Consider the following 25,090-nt stretch of genomic DNA (forward strand, 5'->3'; position numbering starts at 1 on the left):
TTTCCAAAGTGGTTGTACCATTTTACATTCCCACCAGCAGTGTATGAGAGTTCCAATCTCTCCGCAGCCTCTCCAACATTTATTATTTTGTGTTTTTTGGATTAATGCCAGCCTTGCTGGTGTGAGATGGAATCTCATCGTAGTTTTAATTTGCATTTCTCTAATGGCTAATGATCGAGAGCATTTTCTCATGTATCTGTTGGCTGCCTGAATATCTTCTTTAGTGAAATGTGTGTTCATATCCTTTGCCCACTTCTTGATTGGGTTGTTTGTCTTTTTGTGGTTGAGTTTTGACAGAATCATGTAGATTTTAGAGATCAGGCGCTGGTCGGAGATGTCATAGCTGAAAATTCTTTCCCAATCTGTAGGTGGTCTTTTTACTCTTTTGGTGAAGTCTTTAGATGAGCATAGGTGTTTGATTTTTAGGAGCTCCCAGTTATCGGGTTTCTCTTCATCATTTTTGGTAATGTTTTGTATTCTGTTTATACCTTGTATTAGGGCTCCTAGGGTTGTCCCAATTTTTTCTTCCATGATCTTTATCGTTTTAGTCTTTATGTTTAGGTCTTTGATCCACTTGGAGTTAGTTTTTGTGCATGGTGTGAGGTATGGGTCCTGTTTCATTTTTTTGCAAATGGATATCCAGTTATGCCAGCACCATTTGTTAAAAAGGCTATCTTTTCCCCAGTTAATTGACACTGGTCCTTTGTCAAATATCATCTGCTCATACGTGGATGGATCTATGTCTGGGTTCTCAATTCTGTTCCATTGGTCTATGTGTCTGTTGTTGTACCAATACCAGGCTGTTTTGACTACTGTGGCTGTATAATAGTTTCTGAAGTCAGGTAAGGTGAGGCCTCCCACTTTCTTCTTCTTTTTCAGTAGTGCTTTGCTTATCCGGGGCTTCTTTCCGTTCCATATGAAATTGGTGATTTGTTTCTCTATCCCCTTAAAATATGACATTGGAATTTGGATCGGAAGTGCGTTAAATGTATAGATGGCTTTTGGTAGAATAGACATTTTTACTATGTTAAGTCTTCCTATCCATGAGCAGGGTATGTTTTTCCACTTAAGTATGTCCTTTTGAATTTCTTGTAGTAGAGCTTTGTAGTTTTCTTTGTATAGGTCTTTTACATCCTTGGTAAGATTTATTCCTAAGTATCTTATCTTCTTGGGGGCTATTGTGAATGGTATTGATTTGGTTATTTCCTCTTCGGTGTTCTTTTTGTTGATGTAGAGGAATCCAAGTGATTTTTGTATGTTTATTTTATAACCTGAGACTCTGCCAAACTCTTCTATTAGTTTCAGTAGTTTTCTGGAGGATTCCTTAGGGTTTTCTGTGTATATAATCATGTCATCTGCAAATAGTGATAACTTTACTTCTTCCTTGCCAATCCGGATACCTTTTATTTCTTTGTCTAGCCTGATTGCCCTGGGTAAGACTTCCAACACGATGTTGAATAAGAGCGGTGATAAAGGGCATCCTTGTCTGGTTCCCGTTCTCAAGGGAAATGCTTTCAGGTTCTCTCCATTTAGAGTGACATTGGCTGTTGGCTTTGCATAGATGCCCTTTATTATGTTGAGGAATTTTCCTTCAATTCCTATTTTGGTAAGAGTTTTTATCATGAATGGGTGTTGGACTTTGTCAAATGCCTTTTCTGCATCAATTGATAAGATCATGTGGTTTTTGTCTTTTGTTTTATTTATGTGATGGATTACATTAATGGTTTTTCTGATATTAAACCAGCCTTGCATACCTGGTATAAATCCCACTTGATCAGGGTGAATTATTTTTTTGATGTGTTGTTGGATTCTATTGGCTAGAATTTTGTTGAGGATTTTTGCATCAATGTTCATGAGGGATATAGGTCTATAATTTTCTTTTTTTGTAATGTCTTTACCTGGTTTTGGTATCAGGGAGATGGTGGCTTCATAGAATGAGTTGGGTAGTATTCCGTCATTTTCTATGCTTTGGAATACCTTTAGTAGTAGTGGTGTTAACTCTTCTCTGAAAATTTGGTAGAACTCTGCAGTGAAGCCGTCCGGGCCGGGACTTTTTTTTGTTGGGAGTTTTTTGATTACCGTTTCAATCTCTTTTTTTGTTATGGGTCTATTTAGTTGTTCTACTTCTGAATGTGTTAGTTTAGGTAGGTAGTGTTTTTCCAGGAATTCATCCATTTCTTCTAGGTTTTCAAATTTGTTAGAGTACAATTTTTCATAATAATCTGAAATGATTCTTTTAATTTCATTTGGTTCTGTTGTGATGTGGTCCTTCTCATTTCTTATTCGGGTTATTTGTTTCCTTTCCTGTATTTCTTTAGTCAGTCTAGCCAATGGTTTATCAATTTTGTTAATTTTTTCAAAGAACCAGCTTTTGGCTTTGTTAATTCTTTCAATTGTTTTTCTGTTCTCTAATTCATTTAGTTCAGCTCTAATTTTTATTATTTGTTTTCTTCTGGTGCCTGATGGATTCTTTTGTTGCTCACTTTCTATTTGTTCAAGTTGTAGGGACAGTTCTCTGATTTTGGCTCTTTCTTCTTTTTGTATGTGTGCATTTATTGATATAAATTGGCCTCTGAGCACTGCTTTTGCTGTGTCCCAGAGGTTTTGATAGGAAGTATTTTCATTCTCGTTGCTTTCTATGAATTTCCTTATTCCCTCCTTGATGTCTTCTATAACCCAGTCTTTTTTCAGGAGGGTATTGTTCATTTTCCAAGTATTTGATTTCTTTTCCCTCGTTTTTCTGTTATTGATCTCTAGTTTTATTGCCTTGTGATCTGAGAAGATGCTTTGTAATATTTCGATGTTTTGGACTCTGCAAAGGTTTGTTTTATGTCCTAATATGTGGTCTATTCTAGAGAATGTTCCATGTGCGCTGGAAAAAAAAGTATATTTTGCAGCAGTTGGGTGGAGAGTTCTGTATAAGTCAATGAGGTCAAGTTGGTTGATTGTTGTAATTAGATCTTCCGTGTCTCTGTTGAGCTTCTTGCTGGATGTCCTGTCCTTCTCCGAAAGTGGTGTGTTGAAGTCTCCTACTATAATTGTGGAGGTATCTATCTCGCTTTTCAGTTCTGTTAAAATTTGATTTATGTATCTTGCAGCCCTGTCATTGGGTGCGTAAATATTTAATATGGTTATGTCTTCCTGATCAATTGTCCCTTTTATCATTATATAGTGTCCTTCTTTATCCTTTGTGGTGGATTTAAGTCTAAAGTCTATTTTGTCAGAAACTAATATTGCTACTCCTCTTCTTTTTTGCTTATTGTTTGCTTGATATACTTTTTTCCATCCTTTGAGTTTTAGTTTATTTGAGTCTCTAAGTCTAAGGTGTGTCTCTTGTAGGCAGCATATAGATGGATCGTGTTTCTTTATCCAGTCTGTGACTCTCTGTCTCTTTATTGGTGCATTTAGTCCATTTACATTCAGGGTAATTATAGATAAATAAGTTTTTAGTGCTGTCATTTTGATGCCTTTTTATGTATGTTGTTGACAATTTCATTTTTCCACATACTTTTTTGTGCTGAGGCGTTTTTCTTAGTAAATTGTGAGATCCTCATTTTCATAGTGTTTGACTTTATGTTAGTTGAGTCGTTACGTTTTTCTTGGTTTTTGTCTTGAGTTATAGAGTTGTTATACCTTTTTGTGGTTACCTCATTATATACCCCTATTTTTCTAAGTAAAAACCTAACTTGTATTGTTCTATATCGCCTTGTATCACTCTCCATATGGCAGTTCAATGCCTCCTGTATTTAGTCCCTCTTTTTGATTATTGTGATCTTTTACCTATTGACTTCCATGATTCCCTGTTATGTGTATTTTTTTTTTTTTAATTAATCTTAATTTGTTTGTTTTTGTGATTTCCCTATTTGAGTTGATATCAGGACGTTCTGTTTTGTGACCTTGTGTTGTGCTGATATCTGATATTATTGGTTCTCTGACCAAACAATATCCTTTAGTATTTCTTGTAGCTTTGGTTTGGTTTTTGCAAATTCTCTAAACTTGTGTTTGTCTGTAAATATCTTAATTTCGCCTTCATATTTCAGAGAGAGTTTTGCTGGATATATGATCCTTGGCTGGCAGTTTTTCTCCTTCAGTGTTCTGTATATGTCGTCCCATTCCCTTCTTGCCTGCATGGTTTCTGCTGAGTAGTCAGAACATATTCTTATTGATTCTCCCTTGAAGGAAACCTTTCTTTTCTCCCTGGCTGCTTTTAAAATTTTCTGTTTATCTTTGGTTTTGGTGAGTTTGATGATAATATGTCTTGGTGTTTTTCTTTTTGGATCAATCTTAAATGGGGTTCGATGAGCATCTTGGATAGATATCCTTTCGTCTTTCATGATGTCAGGGAAGTTTTCTGTCAGAAGTTCTTCAACTATTTTCTCTGTGTTTTCTGTCCCTCCTCCCTGTTCTGGGACTCCAATCACCCGCAGGTTATCCTTCTTGATAGAGTCCCACATAATTCTTAGGGTTTCTTCATTTTTTTTAATTCTTTTATCTGATTTTTTTTTTTCAGCTATGTTGGTGTTAATTCCCTGGTCCTCCAGATGTCCCAGTCTGCATTCTAATTGCTCGAGTCTGCTCCTCTGACTTCCTATTACGTTGTCTAATTCTGTTATTTTATTGTTAATCTTTTGGATTTCTACATGTTGTCTCTCTATGGATTCTTGCAACTTATTAATTTTTCCAGTATGTTCTTGAATAATCTTTTTGAGTTCTTCAACAGTTTTATCAGTGTGTTCCTTGGCTTTTTCTGCAGATATCCTAATTTCATTTGTGATATCATTAAGCATTCTGTAAATTAGTTTTTTATATTCTGTATCTGATAATTCCAAAATTGTATCTTCATTTGGGAAAGATTTTGATTCTTTTGTTTGGGGGGTTGGAGAAGCTGTCCCGGTCTGCTTCTTTAAGTGGTTTGATATGGATTGTTGTCTCCGAGCCATCACTGGGAAACTAGTTTTTCCAGAAAATCCGCTAAAAAAAAAACTGCAGTCAGATCCCTATCAGAGTTCTCCCTTTGGCTCAGGCTATTCAGATGTTAATGAAGCCGCCTGGGAAGGGTGGGGGAGGGAACAGAGAGATAGGAGAGTAGCACCTCAGAATATAGCCAGAGTTGCTTGTCTTGCTTGGAATGACTGTTATATCTGAGATTCCCGCGGGCGCGTCGCCTATGTGTGCTGGCTGTGTGGAGATTGCCCCCGGGGGGTCTGGCCCGCTGGAGTCACGGTCAGATCCTCCGCTTCCAGCCCCACGCCCAGCGTCAAGGCTCCCCTACTGGGACGGTGCACTCTCAACTCCAAAATCAGTCGCTGCCTCCCGGGGACTTCTCGTCTCTCCAGCCGCGTGGCCGTGCCGCCCCCGTGAACTAGGTGGGCCCCCTCCCGGGGTTAGTTCAGATGGGTGGAGTAGCTCCCTGTGCTTGTGCCGCGACCGAGTGTCCTGGCTGGAACGCTGTTCTCCCCACTCCAATACCAGTCGCTGCCTCCCGGGGACTTCTCCTACCGGCTGCGTCCCACGCCGCCCGCGTGACCCGGCTGGTCCCCTTCCCGGGGTTAGTTCAGGGGGTGGAGCAACTCTCCGTGTTTATGGCGTACCTGCGTGCAGTCCTAATCCCTGCAGGACGGTTCCCCGGCTCGGATGCTGCTCTTTCTGCTCCAAGATCAGTCACTGCCTCCCGGGGACTTCTCCTACCGGCTGCGTCCCACGCCGCCCGTGGAACCAGCTGGTCCCCCTCCCGGGGTTAGTTCAAGGGGGTGGAGCAGGTCTCTGTGCTTGTGCCGTACCTGACTGGTACGCTGGCTCCAGGCTCTGGAAACAATCGCTGCTTCCCCGTATTAGTTCGTTCTCCGTCTCTAAATCTGTGTTTGTTGTTCAGGGTTCGTAGATTGTTATGTATGTGATCGATTCACTTGTTTTTCCGTGTCTTTGTTGTAAGAGGGATCCGAGGTAGCGTCTGCCTAGTCCGCCATCTTGGCTCCGCCCCGTGGTGCTCTTCTGTTCATTCTCTTTCCAGGCTCTACGCGCTCCTGCACGATAACTCTGCAGTGGGAAAACGGCTGAGTTGTAGACCATAGCCGTGTTCAGATTCACTAGGAAATACTGATGCATTTTACAGCTTGTTCCTTTCACAAAGTATATATACATCTTATTTGTTCCATCTGCTTATCTGATTAGTTTTTGCTGTTGTAAAGATTGTGAAATGGCATCTTTTATTTTATTCTGTAATTACCTTATACTACTTTACTACTGACAAGGCTGTGCATATTTTCCTACTGTTAATTTATATTTCTATGACTTTTTAGGTCTTCTTTATAAACTGTGATGGTTATGTTATATGTCAGCTTGCCTAGGCCATGATCCCCAATATTATCCTGTATTTTGTGATCTAATGTAATTATCCTCCATTTTGTGATATTATGTAATTATCCTCCATTTTATGTGTTGTAAATCCTGACCTGTATGTGTTAATGAGGCAGGATTAGGGTGGAATGTATCTTGAGTCACACTCTTACGGGAGGGTCACACCTTAGGTTGCTCCCTTCCTCAGGTCACAGCCCTGATTTGATGTAAGGGGAGTTTCCCTGGGATGTGACCTGCATCCATTATATGTGGATGATTTGACAAAGCTCACTTGCCCTTGATCCTGCATCCAACTTGTCCTCATCTGACCTTCGGTTCTTGGGACATGAGCCAGCAGCATGCTGTCTGACCTGCCGACATTGGGTTCATCAGCCCCTACAGCTACATGAGTCAGGAGAAGTCTTCGGCCCGACGTACGGACTTGGGAGTTACCAGCCTTTACAACAGTGTGAGCCATTTTCTTGAGATAAATCTCAGTATCTGTCAATTTCTCTGTGTATATACTCTGTACATACACACACACGCACGCACGCACACGAAAGCACGCACGCACACTTCAGTGGTTTTGCTTCTCCAGAGAACCCAGCCTAAGATATGACTCAAACTTTGGGAATTTTTCTCCTGGTATGTAACTTATCTTTTCACTCACTTTAAGAATTTTTTTCTCTATTCTGATGCCACAAAGTCATTTGCTTATAACTTCTGAAAGTATTATAATTTTATTTCTTCATATTTAAAACTAATCTACCTGGAGTTGATTATTTTACATATGGAGTACATGGGAATAGATGAATTATTCCTATTACATAATTAATTGATTTTAATAAAAAGCTAGTTGCCATAGAGTAGGTTCTGAGTCATGGTTACACCATGTGTTTCAGAGTAGAACCGTACTCTAGGGTTTTCAGCAGTTGATTTTTGGAAGTAGATTGCCAGACCTTTCTTCAGAGGTGCCTGTGGGTAGACTTAAACCACCAACCTTTCAGTTTGTGGAAGAGCGCTTAACTCTTTGCACCACTGTGGGACTCCATTTAGGTGATGCTACCACATATATTGAAGTGTCTGTGCTTTCTGTCGCTGCCCTGCGTTGCTTGCCGTGTCATGAACAGCTTTATATAAATCAGTGGGCCTTATCCAGGGCTGTTTGTTTTTTTCCATTGGTCTATTTGTGTATTCCTATACACCCTCTCCTCACTTATTGACATGGTTAGGTTCCAAAGACCCAGTCATTATGTGAAATTAGTGTTAGATGAAAATGGAGGATAACTACATTGGATCACAAAGTGGAGGAAAACTACATCATTACATAACTGCCTAACAACTCAGAATCATGGCCCAGCCAAGTTGACACATAACCTTAACCATCAAAGTTGCCGTTACTCTTGCCTTGCACCTCAGTGTTTGTAACTGCCAGACATATATCATTAATGCACAAAATAGTTAGTAGATTTTTTTACTGTTGTCAAATGCCGTATGGCAGACAACAAGATAGTAAGTCAGGAGAAGATGTACTGATACTACACTGTCTAATATATTAGAGCATTGTTTACAAAGTAGGTATACATAAAATTACACGTATGACATGTTCATGCCTTTTTCCTTAGAACATGTTGGCTATTCGTGGACATTTGCACTTCCGAGTATATTTTTAATGTATTTTTTTGTGGAGTCCTAAATTGTTTGGAATTTTATGGAAGGATATTGGAAATAATAGTCTCCCTGGGGAGAACAGTTCTCTAGGAGCATGTTCTTCCTTTTTGTTTATTTCACCCTATTTGAATGTCATTTAATAATGTCTTATAATTTTTTCATTAGGATCTTTAATTTGCTTAGTTACACTCCTTTTAGGTACCTTTTATTTTTACTAAAATACATGTTATGTTTTAAAAGTTAATTTCTCAACTGCTTGGTACTAGTGTATATAAGTGAAATACTTAAACCTTTCTGATGTTTACTTTGTAATCTGTAGACTTACTAAAATCTCACAGGTTACAATCATCTGTACCATCTTTTGGGGGTTCTACATATACAGTTATTTAATCTATAAAATAAATTGGGGAGAGGGTTCCACCTCCATTTAACATTCTTTATTTCTTTACCTTTTTATTCTTTCTTGTTCTTTTTTGGCATATACCTGCTAGAACCTTTAGGATAATGTGGTGTAGGAATGAAATAATGGGTATCATTGTTTTCTATCTGCTTTTACTAGGAAAATGTGGAATTTTTCAGTATGTATGTTCTTGGGGGTATACTTTTTGTATATGCCCATTTTCAGATTGTACATGTTTCTTTCCATTTCTGAATTTCAGGAATGCAGGAAAATATAATATATGTACATGTTTCCCCCATCCGAAAGTAGAGTGTTCCTTTGAAACCTTTTGTGACCGAAATGGAGTAAAGCTAAGAAGCAATTACCATTAGCTTAAGCTTGTTGTCCTTGAGTTGACTGTAACCTGTAGTGACCCTATAGGACAGAGGAGAACTGCCCCGCAGGGTTTCCAAGTAGCAGCTGGTGGATTCCCACTGCTGACCCTTTGGTTAGCAGCCAAGCTCTTCACCATTAACCACTGCGCCATCAGGGCTTCACCATTAGTTTACATGAAAAAGTTTTTGAGCGTTCCCAGACCCAAAAAATAACCTACCAAATTATACCAAATAACAGTATAAAACCTAAAATAATGGTTAAATATGTCTAGTTTTACACCGTTTCACACCCTTACCAGCTCTCTTAAGCTTTTCTGATAGCTTAGGACACATTTTGCTAACGGATAGACAAGATAAGTCAAGATAAAGCACAGATGTTCACAGACACAGTTCAAAGCTATGGCTGCTTGATGCCGAGATGCTGAGGGTCCTTCCTGGGCGAGGAGCTTGGCAAGGCCACTCCCTGCTCGGGGCGTGCCCTACCTCCTAAACGTCTCTCTGCAAAACTAACGCTAAATGCTATTTCCGCTTTTCACCTTTTTTTTTTTTTTTAAAAGAGAAAATCCCCTTCAGATTTCTTTTTGGGTAGCGAAAACAGGTACTATTTCAGGTCTTTCATAAAAGCAAAGTGGCACATTGGAAAAGCAGGGGGAACCTCTACAGTTGAGGGATCTATAAAATGAACATCCCTGTCATAGAGGCAGATTGCTCCTGACATACCCGCCCCCGTGAGTTGATTTTCCGTCACAATCTTCACTCTGCCCTTTTGATGTAATTGGTATCTTGACATAATTGATGCTCATTTATTTGCTTTCCTTTATACTTTTATCACCTATATCCAAAAATAAAAAATAAAAAACCAAACCCATTGCCATCAAGTTGATTCTGACTCATAGCGACCCTGTAGGACAGAATAGTACTGCCCCATAGGGTTTCCAAGGAGTGACTGGTGGATTCCAACTGCTAAGCTTTTGGTTAGCAGCCGAGCTCTTAACCACTGCTCCACCAGGACTCTATCGTGTATATATTTAAAAAAAAAAAAAAGGCATTGCTGTCGATTCCAGCTTATATGCGTCCTTAAAACCCAGCCCAGTGCTGTTGAGTCGATTCCGACTCGTAGCGACCCTATAGGACAGGGTAGAACTGCCCCACAGAGTTTCCAAGGAGTGCCTGGCAGATTTGAACTGCCGACCCTTTGGTTAGCAGCCTTTGCACTTAACAGCTATGCCACCAGCATTTCTGATACGCATCCTTAGATCAATATATTTTCTTTTTGATGGTTTTTATGCTGTAAACAAATAGAATAATACCTTATGTACTTTTTATATGAAGTCCTTCAGTTTAAATTCACATTAGAAAAACTCTGTCATGAATATACTGTTTTTATATATCTTTCCCTCTTTGAGGTCTTATTCTCATTTTGGTCTCAACATGCTGTAAGTGACCTCTGCATCCTCTCCATAAAATGTACTCCCCTTGTCAACTTCCACATCTTAAGTTGATGGCACACCATCTGTCTTAGTTTTCTAGCGCTGCTATAACGGAAATACCACAAATGGGTGGCTTTAATAAATACAAATTAATTTTCTCAGTTTAGAAGGCTAGAAGTCTGAATTCAGGGTGCTGGTGCTGGGGGAAGGCTTTCTTTCTCTGTTGGCTCTAGAGGAAGGTCCTTGTCTCTTTTCAGCGTCTTCATCCTTGGCTTCTTGGTAATCATCATGTCCATGGTATCACTCTTCTGTCATCTCTGCTTTCTTGCTGCTTGCCTAATCTCCTTTTATGTCTCAAAAGAGATTGACTCAAGACACACCCTCCCTAATAGAGCCTCATTGATGTAACAAAGACGACCCATCCCCAAATGGGATAATAACCGCAGGTAGTGTAGAGTTAGGCTTTACAACACGTATTTTTTTGGCGGGGGGGGAGTGGGGGACACAATTCAATCTATAACACTCTTCTTCCAGCTTTCAGGGGAGGAAATCTTGGATCCATTCTTGTCCTCTGTTTCTTTCACAGCCCAGCCTTCGGTACGTCAGGAAGTTCTGTTGCTTCTACCTTAAGTCTAGGACCGTCTGTCGTACACCGCCACCAGACGGTGTACAGCCGCCACCCCAGTCTCAACCATCATCATTTCCAGCCGCCACCCCAGTCTCAACCATCATCGTTTCTTAGCCGATTTTTCCCGTAGCCTTATAACGTATCTTCCTGCTTATTATTTCCCCCCACACACCAGTTCTTTGAGAGCTGTCATATCAGTTTCCTCCTGTGCTCAGAAGCGTAAAATTGCTCTGCATTTCACTCATATTAAAAACCGGGTTCTTTTCAGTTGCCACCAAGCTCCCCAGACCATGGTATGCCACTGTCGTGGGCTGAGTGGTACCCCCCAGACCATGGTACGCCACTGTCGTGGGCTGAGTGGTACCCCCCAGACCATGGTACGCCACTGTCGTGGGCTGAGTGGTACCCCCAGAAGAGCTGTCAACTTGGCTAGGTCGTGGTTCTCAGTGTCGTATGATTGTCTACCATTTTTTGTCATCTCATGTGATTTCCCTCTGTGTTATAAATCCTATCACTATGACGTAATAAGATGGATTAGCAGCAGTTATTGTTGAGATCTGTAAGATTAGATAGTATCTTAAGTCTATCTCTTTTCAGATTCAAAAGAGAGAAGGGAGCAGAGAGACAGGGGGACTTCATACCACCCAGAAAGCAGTTCCGGGAGCAGAGCGTGTCCTTTGGACCTGGCATCCCTGTGCAGAGAAGCTCTAGTCCAGGGAAAGATTGATGAGAAAGCCAACAGAGAGAGAAAGCCTTACCCTGGAGCTGATGCCCTGAATTTGGACTTTTAGCCTACTTTACCGCGGGGTTTTAGCGGGTTTAGTGTGAGGAAATAAACTTGTCTTTGTTAAAGCCATCCACCTGTGGTATTTCTGTTACAGCGGCACCTAAGTGACGAAGGCCCTACCACATCACTCAGCCCTAACCACTAGAACTGTCTTACATGTTTTAGCTTATCTGATTTTCTGTTTATTCATTTTTGTTTTTTAATATCTTTTTTTAGAGCAGTTTTAGGTTTTCAGATGAATTGAGTGGAAAGTACAGAGTCCCTATATATCTCTACTTTGTCCTGTCCCCGTATTTCAGCTTTCCCTACTATATAGCATTTTGTATTAGTATGCTAAATTTCTTAAGATTGTTCAACCAATATTGGTGACATTATTATTTACACAAAGCCATAGTTTACATTAGGGTACACTCTTTGTGTTTTATACTTTATAGGATTTGACAAATGCATAATGTCACATATCCACCATTATAATATCATTCAGCATAGTTTCACTGCCCTAAAAACCCTTATGTCCCACTGTTTCTTTCTTTCCCTTCTACTCTGAAACCTGGCATACACTGGTCTTTCTGCTGTCTGTATACTTCTGCATTTTCCAGAATGTTAGATAATTGGAACCTTTTTCAGAGTGGTAGAGTGGTTTCTTTTACTTAATAATATTCATTTAATGTCCTGCCGTGTCTTTACACAACTTGATAGCTCATTTCTTTTTATTGCTGAGTAATATTCCAGTGTATGGACGCACCACACTTTGCTTATCTGTTCACCTGTTGAAGGGCCTCTTGGTTGCCTCCCATTTTTGGGGTAATTATGAATAAAGCTGTTATAAATATTTGTGTGCAGATTTTTGTGTGGACTTAGGTTTTCATCTTGTTTGGATAAATTCCAAGGAGTACGATTGCTAGATCATATGGTAAGGGTATGTTCAATTTTGTAAGAAACTGCCAAACTAGGTGTGTACCATTTTGCATTCCCACCAGCAGTGACTTGAGAGTTTCTGTTGCTCCACCTTGTGGTCGTGTTGTCAGTTGTTTGGAGTTAAGCCATTCTAATTAATATGTGGGAAACCCTGGTGGCGTAGTGGTTAAGTGCTACGGCTGCTAACCAAAGGGTCGGCAGTTTGAATCTGCTAGGCGGTCCTTGGAAACTCTATGGGGCAGTTCTACTCTATCCTGTAGGGTCACTATGAGTCAGAATTGACTATCAGTCGGAATTGACTCTACGGCACTGGGTTTGGTTTTTTTTTTTTGGTAATCAGTATGTAATGGCATCTTATTGTTATAATTTGCAGTTGCTTAATGATACGATGTTGAGCATCTTCTCATAGGCCTGTTTGTCCCCTGTATATTTTCTTTGGTGAAGTGTTTGTTCACATGTTTCGCTCATTTTCTAATTGGGTTTTTCCATTCTTATTGTGGAGTTTTAAGAGCTCTTTGTATATTTTGAATAAAAAACCAAACCTGTTGCTGTCGAGTCTATTCTGACTAATGGCGTCCCCATGTTTTACAGAGTAGAACTGTTCTGTGGGGTTTTCTTGTAATCTTTATGGGATCAGATCACCAGGCCGCTGGGAGGGTTCGAACTGCAACTGGGTGGTACACAAACGGATTGCTCTACCCAGGGATCTTATATTTTGAATATAAGAAAAAAAAATTTTTTGAATACGAACCCTTTATCACATATGTGTTTTGGAAAGATTTTCTCCTAGTTTTTGGCTTGAATTTTCATTTTCTAAACAGTGTCTTTTGCAGAGCAGAAATTTTTCGTTTTGTTAAACTATTTTATTGTAGTTAATATATAGGTAATAAAACATCTGCAGAGATTTTTCATTTTAATGAAGTCCCATTTACCCATTTTTTTCTATTATGGATCATGCTTTTAGTATTGTGTCTAAAAAGCATCACTAAACCGAAGTCTTGGATATCTAGACTAAATCCCACTCGGTTGTGTATAGTTCAGTGTATGTTGTTATGTTTTGTTGGGGAGTTTTGCATCTGTGTTCATGAGAGATAATGGTCTGTAGTTTTTCTTTCTTGTAATGATGTAATATCTTTGGTGTTTGGTATTTGGGTGATACTGGCCTCACAAAATTAATTTGCAAGTATTTGCTCTGCTTCTGTTTTCTGGGAGAGATAGAGGATCTGGTATACTTTCTTGATTAATTGTGTGGTAGGATGAACCCATCTGAGCCTGGTGCTTTTTGTTTTTGCATGTTTTTACTTATTGATTTAATTATTTAACAGATATAGCCCTATCCAGATGATCTCTTTCTCCTTGTGTATATTTTGTTAAATTATGTCTTACAAGGAATGGATCCATTTTATCTCGGTTATCACGTTTGTGGGCATAAAGTAGTTCATAATATTCCTTTAATGTTGATGGGATCAATAATAACGGCCCCTCTTTCATTTCTGATATTAGCTGTTTGTGTCTGCTTATCAGTGCTCTAGATTTTTTTTTCCCCCTAAAGAAACAGTTTTGGTTTTGGTGACTTCTCTATTGATTTCCTATTTTCGTTTTTGTTGATTTGTTCTCTCATTTTTATTATTTCTTTTCTTCTGCTTACTTTGGATTTAATTGGCTCTTCTTTTTCTTGTTTCCTAAGATGGAATCCAAGGTGATTGATATTAGCACTGTCTTCATTTTTACCGTGTGCTTTCAGTGCCGTAAATGTCCCTCTCAGCATGGCTTTCTCTTCATCCAACAAATTTTGATCAGTTGTATTTTCATTTTCACTTAGTTTAAAATATTTTGTAATTCTCTTAGAACTTTTTTGTCCTGTGTGTAATTTAGAAGGGTGTTGTTTAATCTCCATGTATGTTGGGATTTTCCAGGTATCTTTCTTTTACTGGTTTCTAGTTTAATTTCCTTGTGGCCTGAGCACATACTTTGTATCATTTCTAATCCTTTAAATTTGTTAAATTGTGTTTTGTGGCCCAGAATGTGGTCTACCTTGGTGACTGTTCCCTGTGAGCTTGAGCAGGCTGTGTACTGTGTTGTTTTTAGATGACATTGTACAAATGTTAGTTAGATCCAGTTGATTGACAGTGTTGTTACTTCAGGTGTGACTTTTCTGAGTTTCTGCCTGTTGGCTCCGTCAGTTACTAACAGAGGAGTGTTGAAGTCTCCAGCTATAAAAGTAGATTTGTTTATTTCTCCTTTCAGTTCTATTGGTTTTGGCCTCACTTATTTTGGCACTCTGTTTTAGGTACATACAAGGTAAGGCTCATTATGTCTTCTTGAAGAATTGGCCCTTTTATCATGTAATACCCCTCTTTATCCTCATTGTTTTTTCTTGCTCTGGAATCTTCTTTGTCTGAAATTAACACAACTACTCCATCCTTCTTTGAGTATGTTTTGTTCATCCATTCATCTGTTGATGGACATTTGGGTTGTTTCTACATTTTGGCTATTGTGAACAGTGCAGCTGTGAATATTGGTGTACAGTTTTCTGTATGATTTTCTGCTTTTAATTCTGGGTATTTGACAAGGAGTGGGATTTTCTCTTTGATTTTGTGCAGTTTAAATAGGATATCACTAGATGTAGTTTTTTTGTGTTTATCCTTCTTGGTGGTCCCTGAACTTCCTGAATCTTTGCTTTGGTGTGCGTCATTAATTTTCTAAAATTTTCAGTCATTATTACCTCAAATATTTCTTCTGTTTCTACTGTCTTTTCTTTCTGGTATTCTTAATACATGGATGCCGCCCCCCCCCCCTTTTAGTGATTGCCCCACAGCTCTAGAATATTCTGTTCATTTTTTTCATTCTTTTTTCTCTTTGCATTTCAGTTTTGAGAGTTTCCTCTAACATATCTTCAAGTTCACTGATTCTTTCCTTGGCTTTGTCCTGTCATTTGATGGACTTGTTAAAGGCATTTTCATTTCAGTTACAGTGTTGCTTATTTCTAGCATTTCCTTAGGTATCTTTGTTACAGTTTCCATCTCTCTGCTTATATCACTCACGTGTTGTTACATGTGACATACTGTATTTATTAGCATCCTCAGCATGTTGTAGTTATTTGGAATTTTTTGTCTGATAATTCCAAAATCTGTGGTGTATCCTAGACTGACTTTGGTACTTGCTCTGGCTCTTCCAGCTGTGCTTGTCTTCAGTGTGCCTACTAGTTTCTTTGTTGAAAGATTATGTACTAAATAAAAGGAAATGAGGTAAATAAATAGGCCTTTAGTGTGAGGTTTTATCTTTATCTTGCTAGAAGTTAGGCTGTTTACTGTTTGCTATAGTTGTCAGCTGCTCTGATGTTCTTGTGTTTTTTTCTTCCCTGTTTGGTTTTCCTAGGGAAAAAAAAAACCAAACCCACTGCCATGGGGTCGATTCCAACTCACAGCGACCCTATAGGACACAGTAGAACTTGCGTCCACAGGGTTTCCAAGGAATGTCTGGTAGATTCAAACTGCCGACCTTTTGGTTAGCAGCCGTAGCTCTTAACCACTAGGCCACCAGGGTTTCTGGGTTTCCTAGAGACTTCTTAAATCAGGCCTGAGACTTGGAGGTCTTTCTATTGTTATCGCGCTATTATATGAGATCTATGGATGTCATTTTTTTTTTTTTTTTATGGATGTCATGGTAAGGGTGGACAAAGAGGAACCCTGGTTTAAGTCTCAGTCTTTTAGTGAGCCTGTGCCCCGGAGCAGTAACCGTACAAGAGTTTCTCTGCTTCTCCCATCACCCACTTTGGTGAGATAGGAAGCCTCGATGGGGCTGGAGTTGGGTATTACACTACTGCAGGTCGGTTAGACTCTGGTAAAATAGGTTCCCTTGAGGGAAGGCCTTGTCAGGAAGAACAGAATCCTCTGGGAGATTTTTGAAATGGCTGCTTTTTCTCATCCCTCTACTGGAAGAAGGAAGCACTGAGAGATTTTTCTCTGACGGTTATATTGAGGAGCTGATACAGTTCCTACAGGTAAAACCAAAAAAAACCTCTGTGGGTCTTCTTAAGACTGGGCCTCCCTGGCATTTTTAACCCTGAAGTTTGTCCACATCAAGCGTCCAGCAGTTCAGCGATTACATATTAAGTTTTCCTGTGCTGATACTGAGCCTAGAGGCGGTTGTGGTCCTAGGTTTTTGCTCTGGTACGAGCCTCTGTATCTACTTATGTGTCTCTCCAGTTCAGGGGCAGCATTTGTCTCTGTGACCTCAATTTTCTGAGTTCGGTGTGTTCACATTTTTTCTTGTGAGGATGGTGATGACGACTTCCAAGTTCCTTATATATCAGACTAGAAACTGAAAGTCTTCATATGAGTTTTGTTTCGTTATCGTGGTCTTTATTTTCATGTTACTTTCTTTATACTATTCATTTATGCTGCTTTTGTTTTTCCAGTTTCCCAAATTTATACGTTTAGCCTACTACTAATGACCCTTTCTTTCCTGGGTGTAAGCAGTGTATCTTCCCTTTCCCAAGCGTGAAGGTCAGTGGAGCCCTTTGACTCCTGCCTCTACTTTGGGACTTATTGATGTAGACAAGCCTGTGAAATTTGTATGGGTGTTTGCAAAATCGCCATAGTCTGCATCCAAGTTTTTAGAATTGAAAGTGTGACCTTTTTTTCCTTACCAGCCAGGTTTCACTCGCTCATGTTTTCTAAAATGATTATTGTCCTCCCTGCGCAAACTTGCTCAAGATAAACTTGCTCGTGTTGCTTGCTGCTTACCCCCTTACTGCGCTGCGTTTTCCATAGACTGTATCGGCACTTGACGTTTCATATGTACATGTATACATTTTTTAATTTACTGTCCACACTCAAAGATTTTATGATCCAAGTTCATCAGATATTTCTGTTTTGTTCACTGCTGTATTTGCTTTGGCAACATGAAGTAGGCTCTGTGTCAGTACTACTTAAATCAGTTTTAAATAATGAAGGTAGCCATAGTTAAGAGGAGCTCTGGTGGTGCAGTAGTTAAGAGCTCTAGCAGCTAACCAAAAGGCCGCAGTTCAGATCCACCAGCTGCTCCTTGGAAATCCTATGGGGCAGTCCTACTCTGTTCTTTGGGGTCGCTATGAGTCGGAATCAGCTTGACAGCGCACAACAACAACATAGTTAAGAGGCTGAAGGGAAGAGGTCTTGTCTGAGACACAAGGCTTTGCCAGGAGAAGTAGCTGTGGGTTTTCAAAATTGCCTGGGTGTTTCCTTTGTCTCCTCTCCCTAGCATCCAACAGGGCTCTAGATCATCCATGGTGTTACTGGACAGTAACAGCCAGAATAACAAAACTGTATGCATATGAACAAAAATTTACTTGTCAGGAATTTAGGTTTCAAAGGCAAATTGGCATGCATGGTGATCCTGGCTGAGCAATATTCCATGTGGGCAACGTTGAGCGTGTGACGAATTGATTTTTCTAATTTTACTCAGCTGTGAACTGTGTGAAATAAGATCTGCTTCGGAGAGTCATGAGATACAAAAGAGGTAATGTGTCAAAAACTTTTTGCAAAACCGTTCAGAAATTGTAGTTGCTCAATGCATGAACTATTTCGTCATTACCATATTGTATTTTGAATGTTAGGGTTTTTGATGACTTTAAAATATGTAACCTGGCCCACTATAGTGGAGGAGAGTTTTGGATTTTGGCTCTAGCTCAAAGTTTTTTGTGACACCATCATACCAGCATTGATTAGACATGACGTAGCTGACCTCACCCGTTCCCTGACAAGAGGAGTCTTCTTCTTCTGAAGCTGCTCTGTTTTAGCCCCCAGAGTGTGGCTTAGCAGCCCCTTTTCCTCACTGCATGGGGAAGCCAGTGGATTGGTGCTGTTTCACAGAAGTCACTCTTACAGACCAGGGGATTCCAGTGGTCAGGGTTCAGGTAGTCATGGTTGGGTGCCTTCCAGAGGCTACAAATGTGAGAGAATTTTGAAGTGGACCCTCTGGAGGGCTGGTGTGTAAGTCTCTGTTTCCTAGGCTTCATGGGCAATTTAACAGGTAAACCATCTCTACCTCAACTTACTTAAAAAATTAATTTTTATGGTAAAAATTATATATAACAAAACATTCATGAATTCAGCAAGGTTTACCTGTATAACTTGGTGACATCGATTACATTGATCATGTTGTGCAGTCATTTAAAAATGCGAATCATAACCTCTGTTCATGGTCAGCAAGCCTAAGGGCTTGCTACTCTTGTTTCTGCAGAGAGAGTGCTCTTTGTCTTCTTATAATATTAGACTGCTTGTGTGAGGCTTAGGTTAGTTGAGAGGAGCAGTCACTAATAATTGGTATATGGAGGTATCAGGTCTTGAAATTTGAGAATTATGGGGAGACCTGGATTCTTGTGTTTCCTGTCTGCTGCTTGAGCTCTTTATAACTTGTGTTACTTTTGCCTGTCTCTAAGAAGGGGGAACAGAGTGAATGACAGAACAACTGAGTTTTTTGAAAAATAAGTGTTTGACATGTAACAATTCATAATTCTCAAAAAAAAAAAATACTCTTTTTTCAGCAGGTGGGCCTGTCACCTCCTGATCTCCTAGAGTTCACGAAAATATGATCAGGTCAGGGCCTTGGGTTGCCAGTTTGTGCAGGCCCCTGGTCCTTCCATGGCTGTGAGGAGCAAAAAGAAACACTACCATTCTGCAGTTTTTTCCCAGTTGCTTATACCTTATCCTGCCTTTGCCCTGTGCTTTATGTTGAGTATTCTGGTGAAACACCTCTGGAAAGAGGTGAAATTGTTCATAAGGAAGCAAGAATCTGAATTAGAGCATTTCTGTAATTTCTGCTGTGTTTTCTAACTGTTCTAGACCATAAAAAAAGAGGAATAAGACTGCAATTGGTCACAGTCAAACTGTGGAGAGATGATTTCAGTGTGTTAGAAGTCTGTGAGACAGAATACAATCAGTAAGGTAGCAAGCGTAGTTAGTGAAGGGATGAGGCTGATGGCTATACCTTAGAGTAGACCCTGGTAGAACACAGAACTTTGTGTCAAATCCCTGTGAATTCTCAGTTTCCTAGGACTGTCAGCCTCATCCTTCATTCTTGTGTACATTGGAGTACATGGTACCTTGCTGATTCAGAATGTGTGGGGTGTTTTAGGACTCAGTGGTCGTTGAGGATGTGGCTGTGGTCTTTAGCCAGGAAGAGTGGGCTTTGCTGGATCTTGCTCAGAGGAAACTCTACAGAGATGTGATGATGGAAACCTTCAGAAACCTGGCATCAGTAGGTAAGAACGGCATGGTTTTTTTTTTTTTAATTTCCTTTAGTAAACAAAAATATTTTACTCATTGTACCCTTCAGCAAAAAATTAGACAGGCCCATAAAACAAAATGAGACTAAATGGGCACACCAGCCCAGGGGCAAGGACGAGAAGGCAGGAGGGGTCAGGAAACCTGGTAATGGGAAACCCAAGGTTGAGAAGGGGAGACTGTTGTTGTGTCAGTGGGGTTGGCAACCAATGTCACAAAACAATATGTATATTAATGGTTCAACGAGAAACTAATTTTCTCTGTAAACCTTCATCTAAGGTGTATATATATATATATATAATTTTTTTTTTGTTTTACTCATTGACTTTGCTCCAGTATTTGGGCTGAGGAATGGGAATAAATTTTTCAATAAAACAGGAACAACATGGTCCCTTGGTCTGTGGAGCTAACTCACGTATCCTGGCTTCCCCGTGAATGTAAAGCTTTATGTATTAAATTGGCTTTCATTTCTCTTGTGATTAAAAGCCCTGAGGCTCTTCAGTGTTTCAGGTGTAAGCATTGGCTTCAGGCGTCACTTTGGAGCACTGAAAGGTTTGTGTTTTGGGACCTTATAGAGAGTTTTGCTATGTTTATTACCAGTATGAGATGATTATTTTGCTGGAAATAAACATACACCTGTCCATCTTTAGAGACCCCAAAGAGCAAAATATTGGCTCAGTGTCAGGGAAATGTTCATCGCTCTGTACTGTCTTGCCTTATGATATGCATTACTTCATAAACACCATGTCAGCTGTACACGTTTGTCTTCCCAGAGAAGCAAGGACAGTGGAGATAGGACTCATCCAGAGCCACTGTCTCGGGGAGCACCAGGAAACAAATACTGTTTTGAAGGACCAGCCCTGCATGGAGGGAATTACATTTGAGTCAGTCAACTAGAAAATGTCTCTTTTGGGTTGAGAACAGAACTTGACAGATACCTAAGATTAATTTTCTGATTTTTGCAATCCTCTCACACCTGTGGTCATGGACACTCTTTTCCTCTTTTAATGTTACATGTGTATTGTGTCCAATATCTTTCTGCTTAGCTCTCCTAATTGTACCTGTTTATGTCACCATCACTGTCAATCTTCATGCATGTATTTCCTGGTAAGTTGCTTTTTAACCATTGCCAAAGTGCTGAAACAGGGAAATGTGGCTAAGTCTTTCTTTGTTCACAGCAGCCTTTTTTTTTCCCCCTGATAATTCCTTTTTTTGTTTCATATTGTGAACCTTAACTTGAAATAATGGATCAGTCTCTCGAAACCTTAATGATGGAGAAAAGTTACCCAGTGAACATATAATGGTGCGATTCATGAAGAACAACATCTGGTCCTCCATATCAGGAGAAATCTCCAGATCACATGACAATAAAGAGCAGCATAAAGGCCCAAAGAGACATTTGAGGTGAGTGTCATTCATACTAGAGAAAACAGTGCCTAAGGTTTTGTGACATTATATACTTACATATGCATATACATGTATATATATATATATATATATATATATACACACATGTACATGTTAATATATATAATACTTGGTAAAGTTGAAGGTCAGTAAAAAAGGGAGACCCTCAACAAGATGAGTTGACACAGTGGCTACAACAGTGGGCTCAAATATAGCAATGATTGTGAGAATAGTGCAGGACCAGGCAATATTTCATTTTGTTGTATATGGGGTCGCCATGAGTCAGACCAACTTGAAGGCACCTAACAACAATAATTTATATAAACCTAGCTGTAAAATTATGTTTTCAGAGAATTTTCACAATATCACATTTTCATAAACGGGAATCAGATACTGAGTATTTGAAACATACTTTACTTGGACACAATTACCGGAAAGCCACATATTTTAGAAAAATAGTGACAGTAATGGTAGTATTTCTGCTAGATGATTTACCTTGTGAAGCACGAGACAAGTCAGGGCAAAAACCATGCACATTCACTGTGTTTGGTAATGGTGACATGGGAACAAATTTATTTCCAATGGCATGTTGCCTGTTTTTAACAGAAGTCATACAGTAAAGAACCTATGTGAAAGTAATGAAGGCAGTCGGTGTGGGAAAACCTTCAACTGGATTCCAAATCTTACTGTGCTTAAAAAAAGTCCTTCAGAAATAAACCGTTTTGAATGCTGTGAGCATGGAAAAGCATTCATGGATCACCCGTCACATAAGCATCGTACCAGATCTCACACTGGATGCAATACCTGTCAGGGTAAGAAATGTGGAGAAGCCTGCAGTTGTCCCTCTCAGCTAACCACTCCTGTGAGAACTCTTACTAGAAAGAAACCCCATAAATGTAAGTTATGTGGGAAGGAGTTCATTTGTATCTCATCGCTTAAGAATGCTGTGACAATACTCACTGGTGAGAAGCGCTATGAATGTAATGAATGTAGGAAACATTTCTGTACTTTCGCATCTTTTCAGACACATGTGAGAAGTCATAAGCATGAGTGTAAAGAGTGTTGTAAAACCTATAGTCATCCTTCATCCCTCAATTTACATGAAACATTTCCTAAAAGAGATAAGCCTTATGAATGTAAGGAATGTGGGAAAGCCTTTAGTGAAGCCTCATCCCTTACTAAACATAAAAGAACTCACAGTGGAGAGAGGCCTTATGAATGTAAGGAATGTGGGAAAGCCTTTAGTGAGGCCTCATCCCTTACTAAACATAGAAGAATTCACAGTGGAGAGAGGCCTTACGAATGTAAGGAATGTGGGAAAGCCTTTAGTCAGTCATCACACCTCACTATACATATAAGAGCTCACAATGGGCAGAGGCCTTATGAATGTAAGGAATGTGGGAAAGCCTTTAGTTATGCCTCATCCCTCACTGCACACATAAGAACTCACACTGGAGAGAGACCCTATGAATGCAAGGAATGTGGGAAAGCCTTTAGGCATGCCTCACACCTCACTACACATATAAGAACTCACAGTGGAGAAAGACCTTTTGAATGTAAGGAATGTGGGAAAGCCTTTAGTGATTCCTCAGCCCTCACTTCACATATAAGAACTCACAGTGGAGAGAAACCTTATGAATGTAAGGCATGTGGGAAAGCCTTTAGTCATGCCTCTTCCCTCACTATACATATAAGAACTCACAGTGGAGTGACACCTTATGAGTGTAAGGAATGTAAAAAAACCTTTAGTGACCCCTCAGCCCTCACTTTACATAAAAGAACTCACACTGGAGAGAAACCTTACGAATGTAAGGAATGTGGTAAAGCCTTTAGGTGTTCCTCACACCTTACTGCACATAGAAGAACTCACAGTGGAGTGAGGCCTTATGAATGTAAGGAATGTGGGAAAGCCTTTAGTCGTTCCTCACACCTCACTACACATATAAGAACTCACAGTGGAGAGAAGCCTTATAAATGTAAGGAATGTGGGAAAGCCTTTAGAGATACCTCAGCCCTTGCTTCACATATAAGAACTCACACTGGAGAGAGGCCCTATGAATGTAAGGAATGTGGGAAAACCTTTAGTCAGGCCTCACACCTCACTACACATAAACGAACTCACAGGGGAGAGAAGCTTTAGGAATGAAAGGAATGTCTTTAGGCAATCCGTAAACCTCACTGCACATATAAGAACTCGCCATGAAGAAGGCCTGTGAATGTAAGAAATGTGGGAAAGCCTATAGTCATTCTCACACCCATTTAACATAGGAAAATTCACAATGGAGAGACTACTGTATGTCAAGAGTGGGATGCTTCATTCTTACTGCTTTACTTACAAACAGCAAATTTCCCAAAGTCTGTGATTAAAGAAAGTTTCTCAGTGTTAGAAAGCAATAGCAACTCAAAGAAGGGGGTCATTAGAGCTACTTTGTGCCTTTGGGACAAATGACAAGTTTCATTGTAATTGCGGGGCTGTCCTCATCAGTGTTTGTTACTTTCACAGTCCAGGCTAAATTTTACCTTTCTTAAAGTCTTTGGCTATTATAAATAAGGCTGCAGAGAATAACCTTGAGCAAATGTGATTTTATATTTTTAAATGTTTTATTGATGTTATTTTGCACACAATAAAATACATTGATCTTGTATTTAAGAGTGTTTTGTTTTGTTTCCATGTTTATCACATTTCCTTTCATTCTCTCCTGTTATAAAGTTAGCTATTGTACCTTTTATAATTACTTTGAGACTACACATTTCCTGTTTTTCATCATACTTTGGCCTACTAATTTTAATACTCATTGATAATTATTACCTATGATTATTATTACTGTGGTGTTTACCAAATGGTATCTTCCATCCCAGTCATTTCTTCTATGTTTATTAATTGGAATTCTGCAAGAAATAGCTTTGCCTTCTCACCCCTTCATTTCTCAAATTGTTTATACCCGTGTATTACCTTTTTTTTCTTTTTTTTTGTGCATATTGTCCCGTTTGGTTATTAGAAGCTCCCTTTCATAAATTGTGTCCCCCAAAAATATGTATATCAATTTGCCTAGGCCATGATTCCCAGTATTGTGTGATTGTCCTCCATTTCGTGATTGATGTAAAAAAATTTTTCCTATATGTTGTAAATCCTAATCTCTGCCTGTGGTTAATGAGGCAAGATTGGATTATGTTGAAGAGAATTAGGGTGGGATGTAATTCTCTTTGCTCAGGTCACATCCCTGATCCAATGTAAGGGGAGTTTCCCTGGGGTGTGGCCAGTACCACCTTTTATCTTACAAGAGATAAAAGGAAAGGGAGGCAAGTAGAGGGTAGGGGACCTTATACCACCAAGAAAGCAGTGCTGGGAGCAGAGTGCATCCTTTGGACCCAAGGTTCCTGCACAGAGAAGCTCCTAGACCACAGGTATACTGATGACAAGGACCTTCCTCCAGAGCTGACAGAGAGAGAAAGCCTTCCCTGGAGGTGATGCCCTGGATCTGGACTTGTAACCTACTAGACTGCAAGAGAATAAATTTCTTTTTGTTAAAGCCATCCACTTGTGGTATTTCTGTTGTAGCAGCACCAGATGACTAAGACACTCCCTTAAATAGGTTCCTGTATTTTTTTTTTTTTTTTTTACATATCCCCATTATAATTTGTTCATTACTTTCTGCCAGTGTTTGAGGCTCATCTTGTCCTTTTCCTTCCCAAGCCCTGGATCAGACTTACCTCCAAGAAACCATGGTCCCTTTTATTAGAGAATAATAATTAGAAACAAAAGACCTGGGCATGAAGTATGCTAATAGCTACTGGGCCCTCAAAGTAGGAAGAGCTAGGAAATACATGTGTGAGTGTACTCATACAAAAACATATTTATACCAGTTTCCCT

The 25,090-nt window shown here is 39.6% G+C and overlaps 1 protein-coding gene across 4 annotated transcripts in view; it reads left to right on the forward strand.

The window, feature by feature from the left end:
• LOC126058253 (zinc finger protein OZF-like) overlaps window positions 1-23,840 on the forward strand; it is a 36,536-nt gene extending 12,696 nt beyond the window's left edge. For 2 of the 4 annotated variants that reach the window (XM_049853267.1, XM_049853266.1), the window contains exons 3-5: window positions 19,664-19,790; window positions 21,066-21,216; window positions 21,826-23,840. In XM_049853267.1, the coding sequence (XP_049709224.1) occupies window positions 19,664-19,790; window positions 21,066-21,216; window positions 21,826-23,359 (1,812 nt within the window). In that variant the 3' untranslated portion in view covers window positions 23,360-23,840. Of the gene's footprint in view, window positions 1-11,436; window positions 21,217-21,825 lie in introns of all 4 variants that reach the window. The other 2 variants (XM_049853268.1, XM_049853269.1) reach the window with 2 other exon arrangements.
• Window positions 23,841-25,090: the final 1,250 nt, after the last annotated feature.

Source organism: Elephas maximus, chromosome 14, assembly GCF_024166365.1.
Source record: "Elephas maximus indicus isolate mEleMax1 chromosome 14, mEleMax1 primary haplotype, whole genome shotgun sequence".
NCBI lineage: Eukaryota > Metazoa > Chordata > Mammalia > Proboscidea > Elephantidae > Elephas > Elephas maximus.